This window comes from Spermophilus citellus (genome assembly GCF_964194105.1).
Source record: "Spermophilus citellus genome assembly, chromosome: 1".
Classification (NCBI taxonomy): Eukaryota; Metazoa; Chordata; class Mammalia; order Rodentia; family Sciuridae; genus Spermophilus; species Spermophilus citellus.
In genome coordinates, this window is record NC_138182.1 from 11932399 (window position 1) to 11944403 (window position 12005).

A 12005-nucleotide genomic window follows, 5' to 3' on the forward strand; every position below is an offset into this window, starting at 1 on the left:
TTGAATGAGAAGTGACCCAGCATTCTGATTTCAATTAGCCTCTTTGTAGCTTTCTATTTGGGCTGGTTCCATGGGTAACAGTTCAAACTCAGTGTGGAGAGGAGCTGGCCAAGTCCTGCCAGTGCTGATTTGTTTTAACAACTGTCAATGAACATAGAACAAGTGTGCAAGATAATGCTGCTGGATGCACATTAAAATGCATAATTTTACAGAATCAGAACAGCACATTCTGGAATCCAAGAGCTAAACAAAATATTGAAATAGTATCTTTTAACCATTATTATTAAATAATAATTTAAATATTTAAAAATCAGTGTCACTTGTCATTTAAATTCCTAATTTCAATCAACAAATATAAGCCTATTAGATGCAAAGTACTGTTGTAGGGATCCCACTCCATCTGTGTGTAGTCATCTTGAGCCACAACCACCATGACTGCCCCTGAGGAACCCTGTTCTGTCCCCAAACCCTATAGCTTCCTGGCATACTACAGATAAGCAAAGCCATTAGAGTGTGTGTGAGCTTTATAACCAAGCCCCAGTGCCAGAAGCACCAGAAAGTGCTTGACAGTGCACCTGCAGTCTCTGGTGTTAGCTCCATACCAACCAGGCACTCTCACTGACCATTACAAAAGCCCCCTCCCTCTGACCCAAGTTGCAGGGAACCACACGGTCTTGCTGTCACCCTTGACCATGTTTCTGTCTGTGCCAAATTACTGCACTTTGTACAACCATCTATGACCTCTTATAGGGCTATTTATCATGATCAATACCATCCATGTGGTGTTGATCAACACCATTTTTAGTTTTTGCTAAAAATACTCATAAGACTTTTTAAAGCCGTATTTTCTTCTTCTCAAAACAAAATAGATCATTAATTAGAATGCAAAATAATCATTGGATCCAAGAACAAAAGGGAAAAAAGATAATCAAATGTGAATGCAGAAATGAAATTCAAATAAGGAGGTTGAAGAAATTCAGAATTCCAGAAAGAGAGGAATATACAGAAACAAATCTTTTACTACTTAGACTTTTTTTTTTAATATTTATTTTTTAGTTTTCGGCGGACACACATCTTTGTTTTTTGTATGTGGTGCTGAGGATCGAACCCGGGCCGCACACATGCCAGGTGAGCGCGCTACCACTTGAGCCACAACCCCAGCCCTACTTAGACTTTTACTTACATAATTAAGGAAACAAATCAGTAGAAAAAAACTTTTGATTCTATCAAAATAAAAATATTTAAGAGAAAAAATAATTATTTTCTACGTATCAATCTTATTGTAGGCAGAGAAATGATGGTCACTATCTATTTGGGTTTTAGGAGAAAATGTATACATTTAGAAAACATTTTTTAAGTTGTTGATAGACCTTTATTTTATTTATTTGTATGTGTGCTGAGAATCAAACCCAGTGCCTCACGCATACTAGGCAAGCGCTCTACCCCTGAACCACAACCCCAGCTCAGAAAACATTCTCTTAATGACATATATTTACATATTGATGAAGTTCAGAAATGTTCTGCTATCCACAGGTAGAATGTGAGAAATTCATTCTGTTAACTGAGGTTATTTATTTTATTCATTAAAAACTTAAAGCATGGGCTGGGGTGGGTGGAGCTCAGTGATTGATGGAGCACTTACATGTGTAAGGCTCTGGGTTCCACCCCCAGCACCTCAAAAAGCAAAATCAATAACAACCCCAAGCCATGTTATGATTTGGATCTGGACTGTCCCCCAAAGTTTCATGTGCTGAAGGTTTGCTTGGCCCCCAATGCAGCAAAATTCAAAGGTGGGGCTTTGGGGTTGTGATTGAATGAGGAGGGCTCTGATCTCATCAGTGGATTAATCCATTGATAGCTGAATGCACTACTGGGTGGGGCATTGGTAGAGGTAGTAGGTCACACGGGGGGGATCCCCTGGGGGTTTTATTTTGTCCTTCGCTGCCCCCCTTATTTCTCTGCTTTCCAACTCCCATGAGCTGGGCAGCTTTCCTCTGCCACCATGTTTCTGCCTTGGAGTCAGCAGACTATGAACTGAAACCTCTGAAACTGTGAACCAAAATAAATCTCTTTATGCTGTTTGTGCCAGGTATTTTGGTCACAGCAAAGAAAAGCTGACTAAAAAAAGACCTTTTTAAAGCCTTCCAAAGTTGGTCATTCAAAAAAATCTGTTAAGCGGGCTGGGGATATAGCTCAGTTGGTGGGGTGCTTGCCTTGCATGCACAGGCCCTGGGTTCGATCCCCAGCACCACAACCCTCCCAAAAAAATCTGTAATGCTTTATGGTTTTTAAATTTTCTTGTGTGATTCATATCATTACTTTTTTTGTTTCCCCTTTTTTTCAGCCCTGGGGATTGAATTCAGGGATGCCCTACCACTGAACTATACTCCCACCCCTTTTTATTTTTTATATTGATAAGTTCAAGGCTGGTCTTAAATTTGTGATCCTCCTGTCTTAGCCTCCCAAGTAGCTGGGAATACAGGCATGTGACATTGGTCCCGCAAAGGCATTATGCAATTTTAGACAGTATTTGTAAAAGTATCTGAAAAGTATAAGATATTGAATGCACAGATTTAAGGTACTGGTAATTTTTAAGTAAAATGGCTGAAAAGTCACCAGGTAACCATTTATGACCCCACAACAATCCCTGGGCTGTACTTAGGCTCAAACTGTGTGTGATGGGCAAAGAAAGGTCTTTGTTCACCTACTTCCTCCAAATTGACCCATTAGAGTCTCTCCTTTCAATTAAAGCACTGATTCTATACCAGAAACTTAAAATGCAAATTAAGACCACTCTATTTATTGGCATTGTCTAGATGATCAAATTAGCCAAAAGGTAGGACTGAGAAAATAACACTAGGCAAATTGTGAAGCAACAAAAAAGACGATTTGGAAGCATTCATTTCTTAGTTCAGAGAACATGTGGCTGCCTCCCACGTGCCTGGCACCATGGCAACTGAGTAGAACAGGGCCCGGTCCCCAAAGAACTTATAATTTCACCAGAGGAGACACACCTAATTCATTAACTGCATTGTAAAGTATGAAGGAAGAGATCTCTATAATGAGGGTTTATTAAAAAAACCTATTGCCAAGGTTCATTTTTCTTTTTTTCCTGAACAATTCTGATTATAACAGAAGTAGAACATCTCCAACAAAACAATTATCTAGCTGTGGAATACAAATCCAGCCCAGAAGCCTGTTATTCCCTGTGGGGTCTAATTTTTTTCACAGAGAAGCCCAGCATGGTACAGAAACCCAGGCTCCTTGTTAACCACCAGGCTGTATGTCAGGCTGGGCGCCCTGGACAGAGGAGGGGGCTCCAGACACCCAACACTCAGTTTCTTCTGGCAGGGGTCATTGACTTTAACTGTGACTCAAGAATGAATACCCTGTGACATTTGGTTCAATAGATGGTTTTGACTTAGGTGCTGAAACAATTCTGGTAAAAGAAGAAAAAAAGAGAACTTACCATTTTTGTGATTTAGTAGATAGAGCATTATTATTATTTTTGAGATGGAGTCTTGCTTTGTTGCCCAGGCTGCCCTTAAATTCTGGGGCTCAAGTGGTCCTCCACTTTAGCCTCCCCGTAGCTGGGACTACAGGTTCACACTACCATACCCCGCAGACACGGCATCATTAGAAGATAGTATATTCATATGTTGGAGCCCTAAATCCGAGTACTTCTGAAGGTGACTATATTTGAAGACAGAGCTTTTTAAAAAAGAGATAATTAAGGCCAAGTTTGGTCATTTGGGAAGGCCCTAATCCAACTGGCATTCTTATAAAAGATTTGGACACATAGACATCAGGGATGTATGTGCACAGAGGAAAGGTTATGTGAGGAAACAGAGAATGTGACCACCAAACAGCAAAAGAGGCCACCAGAGGAACCAAACGTAGCAACACCTTGATCTTGAACTTCCAGCACTGTGAGAATATAAATTTCTATTGCTTAAGACACAGCTTGTATATTACCATGGCAGCCTGAGCCAACTTTGTTTTTACTTGTGTTAAAACAAAAGAGGCCTATATTAAAGCAAAATATGACTTTTTAATAGTTTTTAAATCTAAAACAAAGCTTCTGGCAATCTTAGGTTCCTATGTCACACAGAACTTTGAAGCAATTGTATTTGAAATGCTTTCAGGTTTTGTCACTAAAATATGTTACAAATTCTTTTGTACTATGGGTTTTGTGTAGTAAAATTTACATGACCAATACCAGAAGAATTGATTAAACCCTTGAAGATATGTACATGTTTTAAGATGATTTAACATTAAAATTTTTGTGCTGTTTTATTACACCTTTAGGAAAGCTTTTTCCAGTTTCCTAAATCAGAAAGCACAAAAGCACACAGTTTGGTGTAGATGGGAAGTGTTAAGGAGATGGATGGTGGGTGGTGCGGGTGTTGAGGATCATCCTGTTGAGCAGCTATGGCAGGTGTCACTGTGGAGGGGTATGTGGGGAACAGGGGACTAGCTAGCATGGGCTGCAGTGGTCTCAGAGAGAGTGCCACAGGCCCCAGTGATGGAGGTGGTGGCCAGGAAGCAATGGATCTGGAGTTGAATGCATAAAACTTGGTGACTAACTGAAGAGAGGTGCCAGGTGACCTGAGTATCCAGCTACCACGATGAAGTAGCTGACAGGAGATGGAGAATCAGGATGAGGCACAGTTCTGGGGGACAGGGTTCGCCTCTGTACACGATAAGTTTGAGATTCCCGAGGCCCACTCAGGTTGTCCAGCAAGCAGGTGGCTATCACTGGAGCTGAAGGCAATCGTTATAAAATGAGAGTGAAACTGAATAGAGAATACCAAGTGAGAAGAAGTCAAAGATGGAAAGGATGGAATATCAACTCTTACTGGGTGGCAGGAGAGAGCACTCCCAGAGGACGCAGACTGATGGTAAATTTGGACAAAAGGGTGTCTCCTATTATAATGTACTTCAGAACACATGCAGGGCCAGATGTCTGTAACAATGTCTTTGTGATTCTATGCAGAAGACTCAAGTCTAGACTTTTGGGAAATACTGCTTTTAGGACAGGGTTTTCAGGAGAGACTGGGTATCATGTCAACAAAGACCTAATAAAATTCAAGCTGAAAAGTACTCACTGGCTGGGGGATTTGGTGGACCCTGGAGACCTCAGGAACAGAACTTCCAACAGAATCCTGGGGACATGAGAAGACAGGATGGCAAAGACAGATGGGCAGAGGGAAGGGAAAAAGGGAGAAATGGACCACAGGGGTTTTGTGTTTTCTTAAGTTTAGCCGAAAGTTGGGCATATTTAAAAATAAAGGGCATGGAGAGAAAGAATTTGAACACATAAAAGGGAAAACTGAAGGAGAAAGAGAAGCCACTCTAGAACAGACAGGGAGGTCAGGTGAGGCTGGAAACAAGCACGGGGTGAACAGAGGTGGAGCAAGAAACTAGAAGATGCTAAACAGCCCTGGTGCTGCCTGAAAGCTTGGGAGACCTTGATGTGCTGAGTAAGAAGACAGGCTGCAGACAAATGGTGTGGTTCAAACAGCGCTCAGGACAGTCCTACAAAATAAAGAGCTCTACAAATGACCCAAGGTGACAAAAGGAACAAAACCAACATATCCCCAGCAAGAAAACACTGGTACCTGGTTTCCAGGTCTTTGCTGCATGCCTCTTTCCTTCACAACTTTTAAAACTCCTCCTTGGGCTTCTTGAGGCTCACGTCTCATATCACGATCAGGTTTGTCCTGGGATATGCACAAAGCAAGAAGGGTCTATGGGTCCTAAGGGTCCACCTGCACAAGCTGAGGCAGGATGCACTTTCCTGGAGAACTTTCTATCTAAACAAATCATGGCAGCGAACCCTCAAGACAAAGCTGACCAAAGTGTGCAGAGGAGGCTGTCTGCTCCACTGCCCCTCATCACTTGCCTCATGCCTTCCTTCTGATTTTTCCTTTAATACTTTTACACGCTGGCATTCCTAATCTGAAAAGCTCTGAAATTCAAAACTTTTTTTGTATGTGTGGTGCTGGCAATTGAACCCAGGGCCTCAGTACATGGCAGCCACAAGCTCTACCCCTGGGCTACATATACCCCTAGCCCAGAAATCCAAAAAATTTTTTTTTTTTTTTGAGACAGGGTCACACTGAGTTTCTTATGGCCTCACTAAATTGATGAGGCTGGCTTTGAATTTGTGATCCTCCTACCTCAGCCTCCAGAGTGGCCAGGATTACAGGCATACGCCACCATGCCCAGCCCAAACCTTTTGAATACATTATATAATCATCAAATACTTCAGATTTTGGGGCTGAGGATATAGCCCAGTTGGTAGAGTGCTTGCCTCACATGCACAAGGCCCTGGGTTCAATCCCCAGCACTATACACACACAAAAAATTTCAGATTCCGGATTTTCAGATTAAGGATGCTCAACTGGTAAGGCCTATGCAAATCTCTCTGAATCTGAAAAACTTTGAAATAAGAAACATTCCTATCCCAAGCATTTCAGATAAGGGATACTAAACCCATACTTCACTTTCCCAGTTGCCTCTCCATTGTCAACGTGTGAAATATGGTTACTTTAGAAGCAAAATAAAAGTTAGAACAAAATAATAAAGTTAATTGTTTTTAATCACTAATTGTACAGAGAGGAAGCTTAACTTTGATCTAATAAAACTAGTGTGAATCAAGGGTCTAAATAAAACTTGCCCTTTGTTTAGTCAAAACCAGACTATCTCATTGGTACCTGTTGCACTGCAAAAGACACACACACACACACACACAAAAAAAAAAAAACACAAAAACTTTTATATCCTACATGTGAGAGAATTTAAAATTAACTAGAGTTCCTTCTCTCTTCAGAATAGGTCAGTTGTTTTCTCTTTAAAAGATAGTAATGTAAAACAATTTAGTAACAACCCAGAAACATCATATAAACAACAGCTAATAATTGTAGTTATAAGTTTAATGATAATGTCTGATTTGTTCTCATAGCAGCAAGCAGTGAGCCCCTTAATACAAATGAATATTCTCATAGATATAAGCAGACTAATATCTCTGAAATCATCTCAAATTTCTATGTTCCACATAAATAGACCTTGATTAGTCAGATGAACGTGAAAAAGAGATTTTTAACTCTAAAGAAAACATTATTTGTGAAATACAAAACAAAACAATGTAATCATAATGACAAAGATTTTCTAGTCTGCTAGTGAACAGATCCTAAAACCTGACTTTAGAAAAATCAAAAATACTGTATTTTAAAAAACAAGAATATAAAATCCTTAATGACAACCAAGTAAGATCCACATAAGTTCTAGACTTATATAATTGATCTGACTAGATATGGGCGACTGAAATTTGTTATTGCCTCACAGTGAAATATTTTAGACTTGACACAAAGCCCAAAAGACTGAACTTTCACTTAGCTCAAAACTCAGAAAGTGTTACATTAACAAAATTCAATAAATTCTGCTAAAATAGTATAAATCATTTAAAACACCCTTGGTCAATACATTTGTATTTACAGAATCTCCTTGAATATACAATAGGTAATGATGCAATGAAGACATTTTTACAATATTTATTAAAGTAACAAATTTATAAATTGAAAGACTCAGAGGCACATAGTTTAAAAGGCCAACACCATGGGAATAATGAAGTCAACACAGAAAAGTAAGAAGATATGAACAGTTACAACTGATACAAGATTCTTAAAAGCCACATTCCCCCCAATGAACACATCATAGGAATCATCCTTCAAAATTACCATGATAAAAAGTTATTTCCTTCAAAGAAAAATAATTCTTTCCACCTACCGAGCCTAGAAAATCCTATTTACAATTAACCGTCCTGCATTTCATCAGTATTATGGCCTCCTCTATTCTGCCGTTAGAAGTACTGAAAACTTTATAGCTATTGTATTTACAAATGCACATTATATTTAAACTTGCTCTTCACGGAGAACAACTGATATATACTTAATCAAATCACGATACAAATGCTTTAGTGTTGAAAACACATTTTGTGGGGACAGGTGTATGGGAAGAGGTGTACTTAGAAGTATGTTGTTTCTGAAGGATTACTAGGCCAATAAGTCTGATAAAACTCAAGGTAGTCACAAAAACAGGTCTTTGTTGATGAAGAATTTAATTTATTTCTGTTTTAACTGGACACACTGGGCTTCTTCAGTCAACCTTCACCACACTGTATATTTTGGTAACAAACCAAAAGCATGCAAAGAAGCCAATTGTTCCTAGAAAAGAAAAAAACAAAAACAAAATAAACCTATTTCAAAGGAGGTTCATAATTTACACCAAAATGCAGACTTACAATGACTAGTTCCCTTAAAAAGTCACAAAACTATAAACTATTACTGCCTACGAATATACCAGAAATCCAGGAGTTTTCTTGAAAAATATAAAAACACTTCAAATAAAAATTTCTTATAAAAGGTGACAGAATTTTTTACATTTTAAGACTATTAAGCTTTCCATAATACATTCCCACTTTCTTTACAAATATAAGACTGTATGTAAAAATAAAAAGGATGCCAAATGTCTTCTCCTATTCAAGAATATATTATCACAAAATGGAACCGCTACTAAAAACTTTTTTCAGGTATGATAAGAATACTCTAAATAGAATGTCAGATAAATAGAATAATTAAATGGGGCTATTTTCCAAGTACAATTATTAGGAATTATCAGCTTTCAAAGAATTATAGTAAAAGAGAATAACACAAATGCTATTACAAAATGGTAAGAGTGATATAATTGGGATAGTAACAAAGATGATTTTGGCTGAAAGTGAGGTTGGCATAGTATCAGAGAACAGAGCAATTCCATCATAACCACACAGACTGTCCTTGGGTAAGTTAACTGACATCCTCAAACTTCCTTTCTTTTTTTCCCCCAGTGCTGGGATCTAACCTAGGGCCTTGTGAACATCAGGCAAATGATCTACAACTGCTCTATAACACCCCCACCCCTTTTTAAAATTTTATTTTGAGACAGGCTGGCCTCAACTTTGTGGTTCTCCTGCCTCGGTATCTGGGAGTAGATATATGCCACCACAACTGGCTCCAAGCCTATTTCTTTTTCAATAGAGACAACTGTATCTGTCCTAGCAGCCTCCATTATGCTATTACACAGAGTAAATGAGATGATTCATAGAAAAAAACATATTTTCCTTTATTTTGAGGTATCCTCATTGGTCTAGAACCAAAGAATTTGAATTCTAAATGGGGACAGTCTTTCAATGTGACAAAAATGAGACTCAAAAGGGTTAAGTGACTACCTCATGGCTATGTGGCTGGTAAGTATGGGCAGAATTCAAATTCAGGGTTTTTAAAATTGCAAATGTATTCTTTTAGATTTATAAAACAAATTTAGAGACTCTGTTTTACAAAATAATATACACTAAATTGTCAAACTGACTAATGTATTTTAAAAATAAAACGAGGCACTAGTGCCATGCACAAGGCCTTGGGCTCACTCTCCAGCACTGGGGGAAAAAGAAAATAATAGAGGCATATCAGTTTTTCCAGTTCTATCTCCTCAGAAATATTCAACAGGTATTGACATATTCAACAGGTACAGACATAGCTCACTTTAGGAAAACACAAAGCTTTTGGAGTGCTCCCCACTTTCTCGAACAGAACCCCTTCCACAAAGGGAAGCACATGAAAAGTTACTGGTTTCACTACTTGATTCAAGTTGATGTGGCTCCAGAGTTCAGATTACAAAATTGGGTTAATGAATGAGTGAAGATATGATACTTCAAAAGCCAAGAACAATAAAGTTTAGGTGACTGTTGAGCTACTATTTATATATATGCATTTATGGACACAAAGATAAAGAGCACAAAAGCAGCAATCCCTTGTTTCATTGGCCACTGCTGTTTTACAGACTATTATCATTTACAGCTGTGGACCCAAATCTCTCACATAGCAGCTCCACATTGTGCAGCCCACTCTGTCTGACAGATGCCTTAGAATACAGAATTGACCCAGTGCTTGAAGTTTGATATATACTGAGCAGCAGGCACTTCGACCCACTAAACATTTTCAATATTATAGAGGATTACCCACTCATAAAGAAGAATGAAATGATGGCAATTGCCAGTGAAGGGATGGAGCTAGAGAATATCATGCTAAATTGAAATAAGCCAGATTCAGAAAATCAAGGTCAAATGTTCTCTCCCACGCAGAAGCTAGAGCAACACAAAGGGGAAAAAAGGAGGTGGGTATAGGATATCATAAAAACACAGGGAAGATCAGCAGAATAGAGACTGAGGACAAAGGAGGAGGGATGAGAATGGGGAGAAAATACAGAACGAATCTGACAAAATTAGGCTATGTGCATACATACATACATATTTCCATTTTATATATACACAAAAATATACCATAGGGACTTTCACCTTTATATGCTTCTACAAAGCACTAATTAAAAATATATAAGAAAGTGGACAGTAGATCAAAAGAGTAAAAGAAGGAGAATAAGGGGAGGTGCTGAGGACTGAAATGGAGTAAAGTTCCATACATGTATGATTATATCAAAATAACCCCAACCATTATGTACAACTATAATGTACCAATTCAAAAAAAGCTGAGAAAACACCGATTTTCTTTAACTATGCCCTGTAACATTTGAACTTTTTTCAAATTTTAACTTTTATAATAAATCTCTAATCCAGTAAGCTATATTTCCCTTTGTGTGTGTGTGTGTGTGTGTGTGTGTGTGTGTGTGTGTGTGTGTGAGCGTGCTTGTGCACAGATTTCCAAAAGAATTGAGGTGTTTTTGTTTTGTTTTGTTTTTCTTTGGTACAGGGGATTAAATTCAATGGCACTTATTCATTGAGCCATGTCCCCAGCTATTTTTGTTTTATTTTGAGACAGTGTCTTGCTGAGTTGCTTAGGGCCTCGAGCTAAGTTGCTGAGGTTGGCTTTGAACTACCAATCCTCCTGCCTCTTGAGCTGCTGGGATTATAGGTATGAGCCACTACGCCTTGTGAGAATTATTTACCATTTAGAAGCATCATGACCTCTTTTTTTTTTTTTTTTTAAGTTTTCTTTCTTTCTCTTCCTTAGTTGTGGATGGACCTTTATTTATTTATATGTGGTCCTGAGAATTGAACACAGTGCCTCACACATGCTAGGAAAGTGCTTTTATCACCGAGTGATAGCCCAGCCCAGCCCAGCATCATGCCCTCTTAAAGATAATTTCTGTGCTTAAAGAAATAAAATATTTAACTATGAAAAAAGAAATTACAGGAGTAAAAAGTTTTACTTTAGTTCTAATTAGAAAAAGAAGAAGAATTATTTTCTTCTTCCTGGCTCCTACATTTCTTTAGATAAAACATGCAAGACAAATTTAAAGTTTGAGATGTAAATTGTGTACAATATTGCTTTTTTGTGACAAAGAAAGGTCTCACAATTTTCTTTCTTTAGTTCAGTCACTCACTCCCCAACTGTTTACCAACCATATATGTGGCTATGAGATGCAGAAAACTTTTTATCAATTCAACTTGACATTGCTCCAAAACTCAGATTACAAAATTTGAATAAGCATATATAAAATAAATGCCAATATAATACACATTATGTCCCATCAGGTACTTGAATTTTAAAGTGAATTAAAAACTTCTAGTTTAAAACTTCCAGAATCAGGAATGTCCTATTACTATCTTTTCTTAGTATCACCTATTGTCAGCTCACTTGACATCATCTCCCCAACGTTTTACTCACTCATAAAAGAGGTAGTGATAGCTTTTTACCTATTTCTGAAGAGGGCAAATGATAGGCTATGCACCATCAAAGTTAACAGGAGAGTCTGTTAACCTAGTCCAGGTTCCCTGCACTGCCTGCACAGTGAACCCTGCTTTGCCTTCCTCCCTTGGCTTCTGGTTTGTCACCTTCAGTTTGTTGTGCTGCCACTCACAGGTGGGCACATCAAATGATGCTCTATCATACTGAGGGCTAAAAACAGGAATGCTGAATAGCAGAAACCTTCATTGGCTTTGTAGTAAA

The 12005-nt window shown here is 38.3% G+C and overlaps 1 protein-coding gene across 1 annotated transcript in view; it reads right to left on the bottom strand.

Annotated features, from left to right (window-relative positions):
* Positions 1-7540: 7540 nt before the first annotated feature.
* Positions 7541-12005, bottom strand: part of TM9SF2 (transmembrane 9 superfamily member 2) — a 59730-nt gene continuing 55265 nt past the window's right edge. Inside the window, exon 17 of the mRNA XM_081276174.1 lies at positions 7541-8228. Coding sequence (XP_081132300.1) covers positions 8161-8228 — 68 coding nt within the window. The 3' untranslated portion in view covers positions 7541-8160. The remainder of the gene's footprint in view (positions 8229-12005) is intronic.